Here is a 20,297-nt window from a genome sequence, read left to right as displayed (position 1 = left end):
TTCACCTACTCAAGAAACAGGTGTCACCTTCAATGAAGGTGTAGGCACCATTAAAAGTAAAATGATGCAGGACCCCAAACCTGCTTGGGCTGAAGTCAGGCACGGAGCAACTGTCTCCTGCCAATGGCATGGCTGAGCCCTCACACAGGGGCTGCGCTCTCCCTTACCGTCCTCCTGCTCTTTACTGCTGAAAATAAGATTAAATCAGCATAGCTAGTCTTAATTTGTGTTATGAAACTGGTTAGCTTTCAGAGGAAATTTGTGCCAAGTTGCATTTGTTTGCCTTCACTCCCTGTTTTTATGTGGAGTATGACTGAACTTTCAAAAAGAAACCCCCCAAACTGAGTTTAATTAGTTTGATTGCAAATTCGAAAACATCTGTCCAAATTACATAAAACCTTGTTTGGCACAGAAAGGCAGAAGAGTGCTTTATATTCAAGTGATAATGTGTGTATTAAATGGCACCCTAAGCTCTGAGCAAATACAAAATTATTTGGCGAGCGGAAGGTTATTAGTTTTTCCTGCCCCTGAAAATACGAGTTCCCACTAAAATTCAATCTCCGTGCAGTACAGGGTATCCTCAGATCCCTTCAGAAAGTACTCACTGACTGACAAGTTAGTCCTCAAAGGAGTTTAATGATCCAGAGATTAATTTTAGCTGAGATTAAGTTTTGAAACAGTGTCTTTGAAAACTGTGGACAACAACGTGCTGGGGAGATCACTGCTCAAGTCACCTACACATCTCGGCACTGCTGCTGAGAATGACAATCAACATTTGCTTGACTTTTCACATCTAAAGACATCCCCCACTTGAAGTCACCCCAACTATTCACTGGTGCTGACTGACTACAGGAACTAAGGCCTTGATAGCTGCTCTTCTCATTTATGCTAAACTTTCTTAGAAGAAAGGTAGTTGGCTAACAGAATTAGTTTACAAATGCCAAAAAAATTTATATGCCCAGTGATTAATCTAATGCTTTTCAGGCAGTGGGGACCTTAACAAAAGTATGTATGGGGTGTGGGTGTGCACATGCTTGCACGTATAACCTGGCAGTTTAAGGGAACCATATTGTACAAAACAGGAACAGTATAGGTTATTTGTTACCAAAGTAACACTAAAAATGAAAACAGAAAACAAAATGGTTATTGCCTTGTGAAGACTTTGTAGCTTTCTCTTACAAAGCCTTCTTTGACTCCACATGAGCTGCCATGTACCTCTGCCTGTGAGCTGGGGGACAGTCAGGGAACTCCCCATGGAGGGCTAATGTGCATCTAACCCACCAGCTCTCTGCAACACAGTGGTGTTACTCCTTACGCATGGTAACACGTTATTTGCAATTTCCATTGCATTATGCTGTCCCTGCATGTCTCTATATGACAAAGAGAGACTTTAGTGAGGTTTATAATATTCCCGTGGGATTGGAACCCCTGTCCCCAAGAGCAGAGCCATCCCTGGATACACCATTGTAGATACTTGGTAATACAATCAGTTATCAAGGTTACTCCAAAAGTAGCCATGCTCCTAACCACTTTTGATCTCAAGTCAAAAACATCCAAGAGAATGTAGCTTTTTAGCTTCAAATATTTTTAGTAGCCCTCTTCTGGGCACAAAATCTCCAGAGTCACTAGGTTTGCAGCAGTCATTTTCCATGTGGAAACCTGAGCGCTAGCAAGTCCGTTCCCTCAGTGCAGTGGGGAACGGGTCCCTGCAGCTTTAGGCAGCCACCATGGAAGGGACCCCAGGGCAGAAGAGTTCAGGTCACTGAGATCTACTCATGCCTTATGCCTCTTTGGGAAATACAGCAGTTCAAAAACAACACGTGGTAAATTAAGCCCATAGGGCTAGTCTCTGGGCAAGTATCTTAGAGGTTCTGAGACATGGGTAAATTTCGGTTAACCCAAAATTAGTTGCAGAGCGATCACTTCCCTGTAAGAACCGATAAATCAAGGTCTGGCTTCCACCCTTTGCAAGACCACCTATGATTTCAAGTCCCATGTGGACAGGCATCACTCTTTCCATACATTCTTCACACAATTAGGCTAAACCAGCCATTATTTCTTCACACCAATTTAAGAATTACGACTGCTGGTACATTTTGTTTTGTCTTCAGTTTCTACTGATGAATGCAAATAGCCAGAGGAAGGTCCTTTCTAGTTTTCTCAGGAGAACAGCTCTACCAAAGAGATTATTGAGAAATGTTCTCACTTGAGCTTTGCCCGTAAAAAATTTGTTTTTTCAGGGGCTCTCTCTCACCCACAGAGCCAACCACACGCGTTCACACACAAGCAGCTGAACACTGTGGTTTAGGATAATGTTCCTTCGCCCTCGAGTGGCTTGCCCCACCCTAGGTAAAGCAAAACGTTTATTGTGTCTTAATCTGAATGACTGGTGCAAAATGACGTGTCACACGCTATGAAGGCATGGTTGCTTCTCCTCCATCTTCCTTCAGGTATTCAAACAGTTATGGTAAAACTTTGCTTTCTCCAAGTCTTCAGCTTCTTTAAAGGTGCACACATGCACTGATTTACCTGCCATAAATACATAGATGCATTCCCATTGCTTTCTGACAGAAAAACAGGAAAATCCCATTCCAAAGCCAGCTTATTACTCTGCTGACGGACACCTTTGAAAGCACATCAGATCGCACTACATGAATGTGTTTGGAGATGATCCCTAAATTGCTGGGATTTGGGTGAAGGGTGTGGGAGGTCTTACACTTTGGCTGCATCTTCAGCACAGATTTTTCCTCCTCCTCACTCTGGTATTTTCCTTAAGTCCTGTCACTGCTGTGAAAATCTCCTTTTGCTGTTCATAAGCTCTGGAGGACCTGTCCAACGTTTAGAATCTATACGCTTCTTTTAAAAAGTAAGAGCAAGATTTTAAGTAGCTTTTAGGCATTTAAAGATGCTGGTGGTTTCCTAGTGAGGCCTTCAAACAATGAGAGCTGTGCACCCAGGCATTCAGAAACAAACTGCAGGGCAGAAAAAAAGACCTTAAACTTCTCTCTCTCAGTACATAAATAACTTTTTAGAGAAGCTGAGTAGCATGAGACAGGCAATGAGCTGCAACACTGAAGGACTATCCCAGGCATCCCTCATGCTTCAGGGCAGGCTTGCCTTATAGTGATGGTATCTGATAGCAATAATCCAGCTGGACCCACTGCCGGGAGGCAGCAAGCAGTAGCAGTCGCACACACGGCTACCACATTTCTCATCAAGACTAATTTTGTCTGATCCCTCCTTCCTTTGGGAGCAAGGGGAGAGATGAGCCGTACAGCCGACGCCAAACACAGGCTTCCCAGGTACCTGCAGCAGATCCCAAGACCCAGACAGCTCACATGAGGCCACCAGGGAGGCTCTGACCTCCTCCCCAAAGATGTTGGCCAAGCCCTATCCGGCCTGAGGTTGTTCAGTAAATAAACCCCCACCTTCCACCTCAGCTAGTCACAGGCACCAGCCCCAGCCAAAATCAATAGATGAGAAGCAATTTGTCATTTCCAGGCCACACCGTTTTGGTTATGATGAGTCAAAAAACACTAAAGGAAACACAGATGTAATGAGATCACCTCACTTTCTGGCGTCTTCCTATCTCTAGAAGTCTTGCCTGATCTCCCTCAAAATTTCCACGCATGCACACAAAAACATCTCGTGTGCTGCATGGTCACGCCTGTTAAACCGCAGGTGCATTGCGTGACGCTTGGCAGGGCCAAGGGAGCTCAGCACAAGCAGTGGGAGGTTGAGTTCACCCTGAGCTGCGGGCAGGCTGGTGTCTCCCTGTAGGAAATTTTTTTCAATTATTTCAAATAGCTCCCAGTTGCACACAAAGCCCATGTTTTGTAATAAAAACAAGGGGAAAAAATCACATCCAAAGGAATTTCACCTATTTCCCTCTCCACTTATTCCACTGAAGTTATCTTTTTAAAAAAACAAACCCCCAAAAACTGGCCACCAGAACAACAAAGTAGCCAAGAAGCTTATTTAATAACCTCATTCTTCAAAATCCACCCTGCCCTTCATACTTGTAGGTTTCAACAACAGTCCTAAATCATCCAATATCTTCTAATATTTTTTTAAAAGGTTTCACTGCATTTCTCTCTTCATACAGGCAATGCTTTTCATTTGGGAGCAATGCACAGAATGCTGCAAATTTTCCAGTAGCTGGGGTTTTCCCTGCAAACTGAGGCAGGTGTTACCTTACCCAGCTACAGAGAGCCAAAGCTGCAGCCAGTTACTTGTTATGGTACAGAAAAGAACAGAAGGGCCAACAGAGACAAGAGTGGAGATAATCCCCTCCCTCCCCCCCCCAAAAGGTCACTCCGGGTCCATGTGCCCAGATGAAGCTGCAGCAAATTAGTAAGTTACCCTGTCCCAGCTGAGCCCCAGTAACCGATCACGCACAGGCTGTCCTGGCAGTCCAGTGCCGTTGAGCTTTAAGCAGAAATACCACGTCCTAAGGCCCTAATCCTTTAGCTCACAGCAAAGCAGACAGCTGCGGGCTAAAAGCCACATTAAACTCGCTGGAGATGAGGTGTTTGCTGAAATGCTTTGCTGAACAAGGATGAGCGACTGCGCTTGGGCTTTAGCTACACTTACTAAGTCCTGTACATCTTGGCTCTGGTTTTCTTTGCCACATGGCAGCTGGTTACATCCAAGACCTTAAATTCCTGGGAGAGAGTGACTGTAGAAACTCAGCTGTGCAACATATGCTCCATCTAGTGTTTATTCACTAATATTTCATCTTCTTAAATGGTTTGTTTTGCTGTTAACACATAGTTCCATCTTTTCTGTAGTTAGTTTGTCTATTTAGGAACATTATTGAAAAAATTAACCTTCTGCTGGTTGTTTTAACTACACAATTTTGAGTGAGCCTCCACTTACAGCTTCAGGAATGATGATACACTAATTGCCATGAAAGATTAGATCTCATAGAGCAAAATGAAGGAGAACCGCTTTAAAAGAGCAGTGACCATTTCTTCAGGTGCTTTGTGCATGCAAAGTGAACAGAGAACTTTGAGCAGGAGTAAAACATAAAAACTAAATGACACCCAATGTTACCACCTGATCAATAACCTTCACCACAGCACAGAGCAGCCAGAGAAGCAGTTTCCCAGCCCTCCCGGTGCTCAAGCCAAGCCGTACAGCAGCAAGTGGGGAAAACACAAGTCACAACTCCAGGGCTCAATGCCTGCGGTGCCACTGACCCACTTCCTAAGCCCGGCGAGTCTTGCAGCTGCCCTGCAGCCCACTCACACTCTGCCCACCAGGCACGAGTCCCTCATGGATGCATTGCAAAGTCCCACCCTCCCCAATTACTTTGAGGCCCTTTTGAGAGGCCTGCTGCACACAGCGCAGTGTCAGAGGAGGCAAGCGGAGCTGCTTACTGCCCCCTCCTCTGTAAATACTTCCCCTTTCCCCAACCCCACCTACCTCTCACACTTTCCCCCAGCTGTCCACAGCAGCAGCCTTACCTGCCCAAAGCCACATCTCCTTACGGCCCCTGGGAGGACACATCCTGGCCCATGTCAGGTCGTGCTGTCCCTCAAGCGAGGGGGGGTCCTCCTGCATGCTGCACCATCAGCCTGCACAGGGGAACCAGGGCTGCAGCCCCACGAGCAGATGGATTCGAGTGGGGATTCGAGCAGGAAAAGTGCAAAGCTTTGCCCTGCAAAAGATACCTCCCAAGGCACAGGGAACCAAGTGAAGGGGACTCAGTGCTGAGCCACTTTGCCACAGATGGAGGAACCTTTTTTGTCCTCTGTTAAGCCAGGCTGTGGGAGAAGGACAGGAAAACAAGCAGGCGGCACAAAGCCCCCACTGTGTCCTCAGGCCACCCGCGTCTAACTTGGGCTCAGAAGGGCCCAGCAGCTGCTGCAAGCGAGTTCCGACAAGCGGTTTGGCAAAGCTCTGCTGGTGTGACTACGTGGCAGGGGCTTTTCCAGCAGCTCAGGCTGGGTGCAAGGAGTCTTTGCACTGTGGAAATGCAGGGAGTCGGGGACAGCATCAAGCCTGGCAATTGCCATGTGCATTTCAAAAGAGCGGGACATGCCTACCGGGCTTGGTAGTGGGACAAACTGCAAAATACTCGAACTGTAACACACACAAAGTCTCCTCGTTACCTCACGCTGCCCCCAAATTTGCACTCATTTAGGGAGTTCCTGGTTGCCGATTTGCTGCTCACCTGCTAGTAATGCTTGCCACTACTCCAGAAAGGAAAGCCAACAGCAGATGGGACAACAGGTCCCAAGCTTATATTTTGATTAGGAGGAAAAAGAAAGAATAAACAGCGCTGTTCTGTTGTGTTAGCAGGGCTGGCGAGGCGCTGGGACGGGCTGCCTGGGGAGGGGACAGGGTCTGCAGCGGGGGAGACCTTTAGAATATAGTTGACCAACCCCGGAGAAAGGCTTGGGCTGGCTGATCCTGCCCGGAGGCAGTGATGGCCCAGACAGCCCCTAGATGGCCCTGTTCTTCTGGGTGAAGGCTGAGAGGATCGGAGCTCAGCTCAGGAGGAGAGCTGGCACAGAGCTGTGACAGAAATGGAGAGCCCCTGGACTCCGCAGCCACGGGGCACAATCCTAGGCACAGATTTAGGCTGCAGAAACTGGGCTTTCATTGCTATGGAAAGCATAGCAAGAAGGGGTGTTGATAATTTAGCTTCCTTGGGCAGAAAGCTTTTAAGAGATCTCCACATGCCCCTGCCTGCTCTCCCCCTGTGCCGGAGCTTGCAGCAGAGCCCCCGAACCTTGTGTCATGGCACTGACACAAGCGAGAAAGCGGCAGATTGCAGCCTGGGGATGGGAGGGAGCGGGTCCCTGTATGGAGAAACTGCAGAAGGCACCGCCTGAGGCATGCAGGGTAGTATAAAACTAAATGCATATCCTTATATTTGCTATAATAGTACTATTAGAGTAAGAGCCTCCAATAAACCAGATACAGGCCTGCTGCAGGATGTCCTCCAAGACAACACACAAACCAGAGCCTGTCTGCAGAGCTTTAGGTCCAGTTTGCTGCAGAAAATGAGAGCAGGTCGGCCCCAATGGGAAAAGCACAACACGAAAAAACATTTTCTGTCAACTGTGGGTTTTGTTGTGTTTTTTGCAGGTGATGGCCATGCTGCTCTTCCCTGTGCAGCTGCTGGCAGTGGCTGTCACCATTTACCTAGAGCTGGTGAGGTCTGCTCAAGGTGGCGTCTACTATGGGATCAAGCAGCTGCCACCCCAGGTGCCCCAGTACCAACCCCTTGGACAACAAGTACCTCACATACCGCTGGGCAAAGAAGGCATCCCGATGCAGCACATGGGCAAGGAGGTGCCCCATATGCAGTACGGGAAAGAGTACCCCCATCTGCCTCAGTACATGAAGGAGGTCCCACAGATGCCTCTGCTTGGCAAGGACATGGCTCCCAAGAAAGAGAAAGGTAGGCTGGGCGCATCCCTCGCCACCCCTGCACAGTCCTGCTTGGTGCCGCACAGCATTGTCTGCCCAGGGGTAACTGAGGATGGGGAGGGGGCTGCTGCAGGCTGGGCACGGCAGCCAGGTGCTCCGAGGGCTGGCCAGGTTGGTACCTGTCCACGGGTGGACAAAATGGGCTCACATGAGCTGTGGGGCAGCTCAGGGCCACCAGAGCAAGGCCACAGTCATCCTGCGGGCTGCAGCACAGCCTCTGAGCAGCCCTACCTGTGATGAGCCTCCAGCACCCGGGGCTGGCCCCAGCTTTGTTTGGGTGCTTGCTTGAGGCTAGGAGAAACCTCGTAATCCCACCCACCTGCAGAAAAACTTCTGATGGGGTTTTAACTGATGGCCCAGGTAGACAGGCCGGGGTCCTGCCTGGAGGTGCTCTCACTCTCACTGCAGCAACTGGACATGAAATAAGAGCTAAGAGCCACAAGATTTGAATTTACAGGAATATCACAGTTTTGTCTGGATTTATCCAGACCCTGTGATTAGAGGTTTGCAGATAAAAACATACAATTGCTTTTCTGACTCTGCAGTCCTCTTTCTATGGGCTATTTATGGGAGTAACAGAGGCATTGAAGACACAGGGTATTACTGCACGAGTCTGCACGTACACGCACTTTCAGTATTCAGTAAAGGAAGTTTGGACAATATTAGGATATTTAAGAAAACAACAAAAAATGTCCAAAATACAAAGGGCACCCAGGAACACCCAGTGTCATAAAATCCTTGTGGGGACAGTGAGCGTCTGTGTGGCTTCAGACAAGCTGGTTAACTCTTTATCTTATTGAGGGTTCAGAGTAACCACAGCCTCCGCTGGCTTCAGAGGGAAATAGAAGATTTCAGGGCCTATTTTTGGAGTGCCTGAACAAGCACAACTGGCTCTAGTAAAACCAACCCGTCTGGTGAGCAAAGGAGGTTTTCTACGTGCATAAAACACAACATGTGCAGAGAGGGAGGCTTCCTGCCTCCCAAAGAACAGTTAATTCTCTTGCCCTGAAACCTCATCTGTCCCTTTCCCCCAAACCTCTTGCTTCTTTATCCATTTCAGAGCCAGAGAGAAGCAGACTTTCCACTTAACACAAAAAGCCTGCAGCTTGAAAAGCAACCAACCCCAGTACAACCACTCCCATGCGGCAACTTCCTCACCCTGACCTGCAATGCTAAGTGGTCACATACACAAAAATGTGGGTTTGGACAATAAAAACATTTTGTGAAGTGTTTAGAAGAGCTCTAACTAGACGTGGCTATGCCAAAAACCTGTGGGAGCTTAGCAACGCTGGATAAGGCTGCAGGTTTCCAGTAATATCTCAATGGGAACCAAAGCCTTGGTGAAAATGCAGTCATACCTACATACAAACTTCTTACTGATGCAATCTTCTTTAATTGATCTTGCTAGTGTAAGCCCCTCCAGCAAAAGCACTTTTATGCCAGAACTCCTCCTACAGCCGGGAGCACTGAGCAGCTTCTGTGTCCTGCGAAAACTCTTAAAAGTAGATTAGTCTACAGCAATATGGGACAAAAACCAGATTTCGCAGCTTAAGATTGTATAGTTGGAAAACACTAGTAAAGAGCAAATGGCTTTTGTGTGGCAAAAAATAAGCAAATATGATGCAAAATAATTATTTTATGGAAACAGTTTGGAAACTCCAAACACAAATTTGGAGTATGCAAAGCAGTAGGAACATCCTCTTCATTCCAAACACCAACCTGTAACTTGCTGGCCAGCTCTGCCTGCCCGCCTACCACAAAACCAAGAGGCATCATAACAAGCACATTCAATTCAAAACTGCCTTTCTGTTTCTCGAAGGATGAGATTGCAATCACCTTTTGTCTCTCCCCCTCCCCTTTTTTTCTTTTTTCTTTTCTCCCTGACCCAGAAGTGCCCATACGCAGTCTGAGGGGCGAGCAAGGTCCCCCCGGTGAGCCTGGACCAAGGGGGCCACCGGGGCCACCAGGATTACCAGGTCATGGTGTGCCAGGAGCCAAAGGAAAACCAGGCCCGCAAGGATATCCAGGAATTGGGAAGCCGGGTTTGCCAGGGATGCCGGGGAAACCGGGGGTCATGGGGCCCCCGGGGCCGAGAGGGGAGATGGGGCCGAAGGGGGAGATCGGGCCCATGGGGATACCAGGGCCGCAAGGACCACCGGGGCCTCACGGGCTTCCTGGCATAGGGAAAGCGGGTGCTCCGGGGCTGCAGGGACAGCCAGGGCCGAAGGGTGAGCCCGGGATGAAGGGGCCCCCGGGAGTCCCCGGCATCCCAGGGCCAAAAGGGGAGAAGGGCATTGGGATCCCAGGTTTGCCGGGGCTGAAGGGTCCGCCCGGGCTGCCCGGCCCCCCCGGCCCCGTGGGGCTGCCGGGGGTTGGCAAGCCGGGCATGGTCGGCTTCCCCGGCCCGCAGGGACCCCTGGGCAAACCCGGACCCCCGGGAGAGCTGGGACTGCAGGGGCCCCCAGGGGTCCCCGGGATCCAAGGCCCTCCTGGCCTGCCTGGCGTTGGCAAACCTGGCCAGGATGGCGTCCCCGGCCAGCCGGGCTTCCCAGGTGGCAAAGGGGAGCAAGGCCTGCCAGGCCTGCCAGGGCCCCCCGGCCTCCCTGGGGTTGGGAAGCCGGGCTTCCCCGGGCCCAAAGGTGAGCGTGGTGTGGGTGGTCTGCCCGGACCCCTGGGGCCAAAGGGGGAGAAGGGGCACGTGGGGCCGCCTGGCATGGGGGGTCCACCGGGGGAGCCAGGCCAGCCGGGACTGCCGGGCATCATGGGCCCCCCGGGGGCCGCCGGCTTCCCGGGACCCAAAGGAGAAGGGGGTGCCGTGGGGCCGCCGGGACCGGTCGGCCCCAAGGGTGAACCCGGCCTGCAGGGCTTTCCAGGAAAGCCAGGCTTTCCCGGGGAAGTGGGGGCCCCCGGGCTGCGAGGGCTTCCGGGCCCCACAGGGCCCAAGGGGGAAGCTGGACAGAAAGGCTTGCCGGGGCTGCCAGGCGTCCCAGGGCTCGTGGGGCCGAAGGGAGAGCCAGGGCTCCCCGGTGCCCAGGGGCTTCAGGGCCCCTCGGGCATCCCGGGCATCGCGGGACCCAGCGGTCCCATTGGCCCCCCGGGGCTGCCAGGGGCAAAGGGGGAGCCCGGCCTGCCCGGACCCCCCGGCTTCCCCGGCGTGGGCAAACCCGGTGCCGCGGGGCTGCAGGGACCCCCGGGGAAGCCTGGGGCACTTGGTCCCCCTGGCCAGCCAGGACTTCAGGGGCCGCCCGGCCCCCCCGGGCCCCCAGGTCCCCCGGTCATCATCCCACCCACTCCGCCGGCCGTGGGACAGTACCTGCCCGAGGCGGGGCCAGGGATAGAGGGTGTCAAGCCCCCCTATGGCTACATGGGCAAGAAAGGCAAGGCTGGCGGTGCCGTCTACGAGATGCCCGCGTTCACAGCAGAGCTCCTCACCCCCTTCCCCCGGGTCGGGGTGCCCGTGAAGTTCGACAAGCTCCTCTACAATGGCCGGCAGAACTACAACCCCCAGACAGGGATCTTCACCTGCGAGATCCCCGGTGTCTACTACTTCGCCTACCACGTCCACTGTAAAGGGGCCAGCGTCTGGGTGGCGTTGTTCAAGAACAACGAGCCGCTGATGTACACCTACGATGAGTACAAGAAGGGCTTCCTGGATCAGGCTTCGGGCAGTGCCGTTGTCCAGCTGATGCACGGAGACAAGGTTTACGTTCAAATGCCATCCGAGCAGGCGGCAGGACTCTATGCCGGGCAATATGTTCATTCATCTTTTTCAGGATATTTATTGTATCCCATGTAAAACAAAAACCAGACACACACACACATACACACAAAATCAAAACCTTTCTTCTCTGCTTCAAACTTTTATACCATGAAAGATGCATTTTATGACCGTTTTGGACCATCTTGTACAAAAAAAAAAATAAATACAAAGTTTAACATTATGCACAGCTAGTTATAAAAAAAGGTGTGGTGAACATATCTAATGATGTGTATCAGGTTCATAAACAGTTGTTTTGCACCCGAGGGGGACATATTAGCTGTACATTATATATTTCTGTGATGCCATGCTTACATCATTTCATTCACAATAATTCAGTACTAAGGTTCAAATCAGTGTACGTCACTCACTCCTGTTGCATATTTGACTGTTGCATTGATCATAGTTATGAGATGAAAACCAGTGACTTAAACCAGAGTAGGTCTGTCTCAAATTACATGGAAAAATTTGAGTGGCTTTTTATTTGTTTGGGTGGGTGGGGGTTTGGTTTTTTGACAGCAGGTCTGCCTGACAAGCAAAGGTTCTCTTAGCTGGAGACCTTTATTTCCCTTCCTCCCATAAAAAATATTCCTGCAGGTGTGTTTTTTTCCTGAACAACCTATTTATGATGGAAAAGGAGTATTGATGGTGTAACTATTCCCTGCGAGCCTTCTCCAGCAGTCATTGGACCCAGAACGCCGCCACTAACTCCAGCCGGTGCTGGGTTCGCCTCCAAATGCCACAGCACTCAAAAAGTCTCCATCTGCATTTGCACAGTTGAAGTAGATGAGGTAGATCAGAGACAAAAATGAAGGGTTCCCCATTTGCTTTGTGCCACATGACTGAGCCATTTTGGCCAACACGTGGCAATACAGCAGGGCCATATAAATTCGCTGGGAGTTCTGTGCTCGTGCTAAGAACCTGCATCTGTTTGGCTTGTCAGAAGAAACGCCTATTCTGCCACTCAGAGAAAATGAAATCAGTTTACTCTTCAATGACTAGGCAAAGCAGAAGTAGCTCTGTTTGCTAATTAACTAATTTGTTGTTTGAGATCAACCGATAACTTTACCAGCAATACCGATCACGCAAATTTACCCGAGAACTTCATTTTATACAAAAGCTGATTTCCAATCCTTATGTTACCCATTCTCAAGGAGAACCTGCAGGCCTCGATCTTTTCTGTACGTGAGGAAAGGAACTTCTCTGCAAGAGCTGTCTGTTCATTAATGGTGCTAATCTCACCTCAAAAGTATTCGTTTCCAAAGGGCAGTGTACTTTGCTGTGGTTCCCTGTACAGTGCTGCACATCACACACTGTTATGCTAGTTGAAAGAGGTAAATACTCATCACTTCTTCAATGTCTTTAGCTAATGCTACCGCTTCTGATTCAAAAATGAACTAGATTTTTCATGCAGAACTAAGATTGGATTTAACTGGCATTACCATTATTTAAATGCAGACTTTAATGCAGTCTAACATTGACTAAGGACTCCAGTGATACAATGTGGTGCTTTATCTCAGAAATTTTATGGAACGGTGGCAGGAACGGACAGAGTGTTTACCAGGCACTGGTGACTTCGGTATGTTCCCAGAATATATGAGATATGTCAAAAGCAAATAATTTTGTATTTAAAATTTTTGTACTGATTTGAAAAAAGTATCTTATTAAATATCTTAAAAGAAAAAAAAAATCCTGTCTTCATTCAGCAGAACTGGTAGAAGGAACATTCAACCCGCTGAATTCATGTATCAGATCACAAGGACTCTCTGAAACCACTGACAGCCCGATATGAAAAAAAAAAAGATATAACCTTTTCTTTAGTTCCTCTCTGCTGGCAAAATCTGCCCTAAGCCACTGAGGGGGAATGTGCTGTCCCAGCATCGCATGTTGGGATGCGATGTGGACAGGGGGAGAGAGCAGCTGGGGCTGGGGGGACCACGCAGGGCGAGGGGCTCCCGCAGGAGGCCTGCAAGGACACGGGTGCCTGCTCAGCACGAGCTGACGTGGGAGCGCAGCTTAAAAAGGCACAGGGGCATCGTGTGGGAAGCCGAGAAATCAGACGTCGTAGAGGTGCGCTGTTAAGGGTTTGTGCTCGCCTAAAAAAGCCAGAGCTGGCTGCCCAGGCTGGGAGAAGCACACCATGTCCCTGGCTCTCCCTGTGATTTGAAAACAGCTTTTCCCGTTCCACCCCCCCATTTTTTCACCTCCAGCAAAAACCTAGTGTGAAAGCAGCAACGTATTTGTCACTGATCTACATCACTGTTCAGCTGTGGCTCCATTGCGGGGAGTAAATTATAACCCATGGTGTGGCTCCCTCGATCTCACCTCAAAGACAGGCATTTCCTCCAAGCTGGCAAGCTCCTAAACTGTCAATACTAAAATGAATGCGCTGAATACCTACTTGTGTCAGGTAATTGTTTTCTAAATCTCCCTTAGACTCCCTCAAGCCACTGGCTAAGCAGCTCCCTACTCCCCAGCATCTCATTTTTACTGCACAAAGATAAAGAGAAAACAAAACATGAGTGAAATACCACAATCAGTGTCTCTCACTTCCTATCTAAAGTCTTCTGTCACACACCATCTTCTTAGTTAAACATATTTTATTTTAGCATTCCCCTGAAAGTCCCCAATAAGACGGGCAAGATTAAAAAACCGTGAAAGAGTAAAATCAGGAGGATGCTGCTCTTGATCTTACTCACAAAAACTATGTCCCAACTTTGCTTTTACTCAGCCTGGAGCGAGCTCTCCACCTGCAGTACAGCTCAGCCTACCTCGGTTCAAAAATTTTCAGCTCCATTTGCTCTACTAAGCACCAAAGTTTGTTCTGAAACTCAATACCAGATCTGACAACAGTGTATGTACTTTACACAGCATTAATAATAGGGCTGGGCACATGAGCACATCCACACACACACACACACAGAGCAATGACCTTGCAAAAATAAACCGGAGGGCACAGTCTTTAACAGAGTTTATTCACAGGAAAATAATCTCTTTCCATTTGTAGCATTCAAAATTTCCCTTGAAACAACTGTAAGAATGTCTTCAAAATACAGCTGGCACTTTAAAGGCATATAAAACTTAAGACAAATGGCAAATAAGTACTTACCAATACCAAAAACAGATGTTGAGCTTCATATGTTCTTAAAAATCAGACTCCACTTAAAAGTTAAGGTATTTATACTACCTCCCAGGGCATTGTTAAAAAGGAAAGCGTGGCACAGGAAACAAGAGGTGCCACACACTAATTATTAAACACCAAAGCTGTGATTCTGTATTATCATCACCAATACAGTCACTGGAAATGTCACTTAGTAATATCTTTTAGGCACTCTCAGATTCATATATAGTGCAATAGTTTGAGACCTTCCTTCTTAAGTCTTATCTCTGTACTTCCCTTAATTATTGCAGCAGAAGAAAAATACTTTCCTAACAGAAAACGAACAAAAAACCCCCCCTAAAAGTCTGAGCCAAACAGAGCTTTCAGCTGACGCATGTCATCCTGCCTGTGTTGTGCGTACTTTGGTACCTTAGAGCTGGGTCTTTCCGATGGTGCAGCATTTTGAGGGCGGTGGCAGATAAAATGCAGGAGCACCTTTGCTGTAAGATGCTGCTGTCTTGAAATTCAGCAGGCTGCTGGAGAACAGGACAGAGGAAGAAGGGATGAGAGCATCTGACTTTGCAAGTGATACAGGAAGAAAGTTGATGGGAGACACTGGGTACCTATATAGTTACACCATTACCAGACATGGAAATAAAGCTGGCAGCACCCTGGGATTCAAAATTGGCAGCTTTGCTGCTGTGATAGAAAAATGGGGTAGCTTTTAAAGGGAAGTTTCAGTGCAGAGATTTCACTTTCAGGAATGGCAAAAATGGAAAAAGAAAGTCTTAATAGCAGCTCGCTCTCAGAAAAGATCTAAGTATTTGGAGTTAGCATTATTGCCTTTTTCAAAGAGTCCAAAGGCAAGGCTTTGGTATTGCAAAACGCCTGTGAAAATGCGTGCCTGGATAGAATAGACACTGTAATCTGTGGGTGTTACTGAGAAACACACTACGTATAGGTATTCTCGCCTGCATCGAAGTTAGCGTAAAAGCGATGCCTGCCATCAAGGCAGAGTAGCAGAAATGACCATGTGAAGCGGGTGATGAAGCACGGCTGGTGTACACAGAATCCTACCAAAACATCTTACAGGGGAGAAAATGAATCACTTGGGTCACTGCTTATTATTGAAGAGAAAAGCTACTGGCCTGCAAGCTGTGCTTTCAAAAAAACCCCAGTACCCCATGGTTTATCAACGGTATCAGCTCTTGGCTCGGTCCCAAGTGAACAGGTCTGGCTCTAAATGTTACTCAGTCACCCTGGGACAGTCATCTTGGCATATGGAGATTCAACATCCCTGCAGGAGCACAGAAGCAGGGGAAAACTATCCCTGGGAGTACTATTCATTTCAAAAATCAGTCAGTCATACAAATGGGGAGGCTTATTAAGAAGAAATAAAAAGAAGCAGCCGATAAGGATAAATGCTTGTAGACAGCATACTAAATGCATTGAGAATATCAAACATCAGAAAAAAAAAATAATCTTAGGGAGACAAAAGCTGATGTAGTAAAAAAAGTAGTAATAAAGGAGTCTATCTTAAAAGAGTTTGGGGGAGACACCATTTGCTTGCCTTGAAGCCTTTTTTCCAATTATTTTTGGGGGAGTCTAACTGTAGCAGAACAAAACCCCAAAAAAGCAGAAAATCTCCTAGGAAAATTAGTTTAGTTTAGTAGGAAGAATCTCTCCAGAGAGGAAATAAAGCAGAGAAAGAAACCACATCCTCAGAACCACAGCTCCCTACCCACCTCGTACCACTGGGGACAGGGGTGGAGAAGCAGAGGGAAGCAGCCTGCACCATCACAAGAACGAGGCACTGCGACGAGAGGACAAATTCAACGCCTCTCCTGGAAAAAATCCTCTCAGTCAGCGTACTGCATGACGTTACATGGATGCGGCTGGATCTGTGGCAGCAGCCGGTGGGAGAGCTGGGGGGCCCAGCTCTGGTGCAACCACAGGTTTCGAGGGGGAAGAGGCAGCCCTCCGCTTCTGCCTCGCTCTGCTCTCAACAGAGTCTGAGATCTACCAAGGACTTCTATGCAAAGAGAGCACGGACAACACCGTGACATTTGCAAAAAGCCTTACCTCGGCATTTTTTTCATGTGGAATTGCTATTGTCAGTAGTCTAAACCACTGCAGGTCTGGGGCTGCAGTCACATACAAACCTTTTTAATTAACTGAAATAATAACGAGAAATAAATGCTGGTAGAGACAAAAGACAGTAGCATCACTGTTTTCTGATGCAAAAGCCCACCTGTTTGTATTCAGATTTTTAAGCAAAGATCTCCTCAAAGCCTCAGAAATGTGCATGGTTAAAAAAAAAAAAGGGAAAAAGAAAAAAAAGGAAACACAAATAACTGAGTAAGAGCCCTTCTGCCACCTGGTGAAGAAATTCTGGTTTCCTCCATTTCTACCACCACAGTCACCTGCTCTGGTGCCCCAGGACCTCCTGCGCTCCCCTCTCCTCCACGCTCTCGCCCACCACCCTGTGCATGGCTGGACAAGGGGCCACCCTCCCCGCAGCATCATCTGCAGCAGCTGGGCCCAGGGGACACACATCCAGCTGGCAGGACACCATGGCACAGCCTGTCCCTTGCTGGGGACACATCTGGGTCCTTTCCTGCCCCCTGCCACAGACGTTTATGACATCCGGAGTTATTTCAGGCACATCCAATTTGCTTGAAATGGACCAAAGCTCAGGAGTCATTAGGTGAAGACACAAGCCTCCTCCTCCCTTGGGCTGTGGCTCCCCTCCAAATCACACTGCCCTCACTAATTCCCAAATGGCAGAGCCAAGGAGCTAAAGAGGGAGATGAGAACTACGGGAAGGTGGTTTGGGGTTTGTTTTTTTAATACTTATTGCACTCTGCAAGAGAAATTGGAAAAAAGAAAGATGACCCTCTGGGTCACTTCAATGCTTATTCCTCTACATTGCTGCAGCAGAGAAACTGTGTTCAGTACTTTTGTAATACTCAGCTTCTGAAAACACAAATACCATGCTCTTGGCCTGCTTGAGGTTTGTATTCATACTGAAATTGTTTGCACTGCTCCTGAACATACTAAAACTCTCTATATAATTTTATTAAAAAGCAGCAAAGGTTCTTCTACCACCTTTAAAGACTTTTTTTTTTTTAAGTGGACTTCTTTGTATTTTCTTTAGGTGTGATTGATCAAGATAACCACAAGATCTTCAAGCAAACCTGCCACAATTAAAAAAAAAAAAATATATATATATACACACACCCTATGAGAGAACTGGAACAGCATATTACTTGTTCCCCTTTGACAGTTGTCAAGGACATTCCCAGGCAGCAGGAAACTTACTCAGCAGGCTTGTCCGAGACAAACCAATACAGAAAACATAAACATCCCATTAAATGTTTCAATTAAAATCCCGAGGAAGTTCCCACCGCTAAATTATTTAGTTCAGCCACATCCTTTAAGCCTAAAAGTCAAGACAGGAGAGGTAAACAGAAGCCAAATGATAATTCAGCTGAGGTACATCTTGGATATTCCCTAGCACACCCTGCTGCCAAAACCAGGAACATTCATTGCTCATATTGATGCATTTCAAAGGTGGAAATGCATGACAGCATCTGAGAAAGGAGATTGTGCTGGTTTGTAAAAATACACCTCGATTCTTGGGGAGCAAACAAAGATACATGAGATCCTGTCCTGGAGATCTAGGAATCCAACAAGTGTTGGCTCTAAATTTAAGCTCAGGCATGAACACCTCCGTCCCAGCTCACATTTCTGTGGTGGTCTGGGGGAAGTGGCTGACACACAGGTAGTTAGGACAACTCTTCAGTCTTCATACTCCCTCTTTTCTAAGTCAAGTCACCAACTGTAAAATTTATTGGACACACAGCACGGAGAGTATGGATTTCCATAAACTGGGTACAACACGAGCATTGTCAATACCAACATCTCCATAAATCAGATCAAAGGGTCTTCCCCTTCGGCAAAGGCAGACAGCAGTTCGGAGTCGATGGCCAGTGCAGAAACTGTGGCTTCTTTGCTGAAGATGGACATCCCCTCCTCAGGACTAGGGCAGACCAAAACCTGTACACTCTGTATGTTCCCCCTTCTCCCAGACACACACTAATGATTTATAGGCATCATTTAAAAGCCACTTTCATACTACAAGACATTCAAGACTTTACATCCACCTACTAAACGCTGGTTGTCTCAGTCTCTTGACAGTGTAACTCTTTTGGAGGACATCATCAGAAACAAAAGTATTCCAGAGAAGTAACCATTTGGAAAGAGTTCTTGCTGATAAATAAGTAATGTGCATCACATTTTTATATATCCCTGATACTTTCATCTGAAAGTTTCATGGTTTTCTCATTATTAAATAGCTTCAGAGAAATTCAGTTAACTCTGTTTGCAATAGTCCACTACCCTCAGGCTTAGAAGCAGCTTCTGCCTTGGTGAGGTTTCTGTGCTCCTTTTAAACAGTAAACAGTTATGCTGCACTTAAAAAATGTCATACAAAAAATAAAAATTTTTCAAATCTTGAAAATAGTGATTATTCTTTGTATTTTCCGTTCAGCTTTCACGTCAAATTGACCACAAAGTTCTTGTCTATAAGCTTCTTCAAAAATTTCTGCTCAGCGTTGATGTCATGGTATTCATTCTAAGAGATGTGAGGGAATAATAAAAAAAAAAAATTAAATTCAATTTATTACCAGAAGCATCACTTTGTTGTTCTTTCCTTTTAATTAAATGGGATACTTGGAAGATGCTAAGAGTAGGAAAGCTCTGGCGAGAAGACTTCTTAGCAAAGGCTGTAGCACAGTCTCCCAAGAAAACAGGTGAGTGACTCTCTTGCTCAAAACTAGATTAGATTTCCATTAGGACACAAACCAAAAGGGATGATCCTTCAGTGACAAGAATGGGTGAGACATGGTCTCACAGAAGTCCTTCCATTACTAACTCTCCCAGCTCCTCCCCGTGCTTAGAGGGAACAGCTCCATAACCACATTTACAGCACAAGCAGTCAGAAAATGACTAATTCTCAAAGCTCAATGCAGGTTCTTGAAAAGCACACATCAGGCATTTGTAAATCGGATGCATCCTGCCAATCAGTTCCAACAAGCCAGACCCTGGATACACAAGAGACCATTGAGGTTAGTGGAGGACAGCAGAAGGAAAGTAAGTTTACTGACCATCTTAATTTACTGGATTCAGTGTCTAAAATGAATATAATACAAATACTGCATAAAAGATTATACATATATAGTATAATATTTACAACTTAATGCCACTAAAGAATTAATGATAAGGTTTTTGTTTAGTTGTTTGTTTTTTAAAGTTTCAAGATTTTAGGAAACTTATGGATGTCTATTCAACTAGTGATCAACCTTACCAACTTTGGTATACATTGCAAAAAAGCACCTGCAGAGAGGAGCCTCAAAATGAAGGTGAGTTCAGTGTCAGAGGAAAATTATCTCAGAGCAGCAGGCACCTAGGACTCCTCAGAGACATGAGAGGCTCCTATGGGCATTGCCCCTATCCTTCCTCTTCAGGAAAGGGAGGAGAGAAAATGGTCCCCACATGCACTAGGCATGCACATGGAAGAGAAAACTGTTCACTTTGAGGTAAAGGGCTGAGATTGGATTGCTCGGACTACAGAGCTGAAGACCAGAGCAGAGACATAAACACACAGGCATGACCGTAGCAAAGCAGGAGGGAGGAGAAGGCATCCCTGATGTTTGCCGGCCTCCTGCAACTCCCTTTCCTGGTGAGTTGTGGCTTCCCCCTCCCGAGCGGGAAGCAGTTCCTTCTCTCCCTACCCCCTCCAAGAGCTGCTTTTTTCTGCTTTCAATTTCTGAAATTCAGTTCTTTTCCTAACTGCAAGTTTGTGGGTCTTAACTCCTTCCATTTCCCTTTGCTTTTCTTTCTCTTAAGAAGTTTGGCAACTATGACAAATTGTGCAAGTAGGTGCCAAGGAAAAAGAGAACGTGAACAGAAACAACGCTATTCATGTTCCGACAG

General features: G+C 47.3%; 2 protein-coding genes across 20 annotated transcripts in view; one reads left to right on the top strand and one right to left on the bottom strand.

The window, feature by feature from the left end:
• Positions 1-12,679, top strand: part of COL8A1 (collagen type VIII alpha 1 chain) — an 89,882-nt gene extending 77,203 nt beyond the window's left edge. For 4 of the 5 annotated variants that reach the window (XM_072883167.1, XM_072883158.1, XM_072883184.1 and 1 more), the window contains 2 exons: positions 7,099-7,414; positions 9,333-12,679. In XM_072883167.1, coding sequence (XP_072739268.1) covers positions 7,102-7,414; positions 9,333-11,239 — 2,220 coding nt within the window. In that variant the 5' untranslated portion in view covers positions 7,099-7,101 and the 3' untranslated portion in view covers positions 11,240-12,679. The remainder of the gene's footprint in view (positions 1-7,098; positions 7,415-9,332) is intronic. The other variant, XM_072883195.1, reaches the window with a different exon arrangement.
• Positions 12,680-14,154: 1,475 nt separating this feature from the next.
• ST3GAL6 (ST3 beta-galactoside alpha-2,3-sialyltransferase 6) overlaps positions 14,155-20,297 on the bottom strand; it is a 47,039-nt gene continuing 40,896 nt past the window's right edge. For all 15 annotated transcript variants that reach the window (XM_072883030.1, XM_072883022.1, XM_072883090.1 and 12 more), the window contains one exon: positions 14,155-18,936. In XM_072883030.1, the coding sequence (XP_072739131.1) occupies positions 18,856-18,936 (81 nt within the window). In that variant the 3' untranslated portion in view covers positions 14,155-18,855. The remainder of the gene's footprint in view (positions 18,937-20,297) is intronic.

This window comes from Ciconia boyciana, chromosome 1 (genome assembly GCF_034638445.1).
Source record: "Ciconia boyciana chromosome 1, ASM3463844v1, whole genome shotgun sequence".
NCBI lineage: Eukaryota > Metazoa > Chordata > Aves > Ciconiiformes > Ciconiidae > Ciconia > Ciconia boyciana.
The sequence above is the reverse complement of the archived record's forward strand: the minus strand, read 5'-3'. Positions and strand labels throughout refer to the sequence as shown.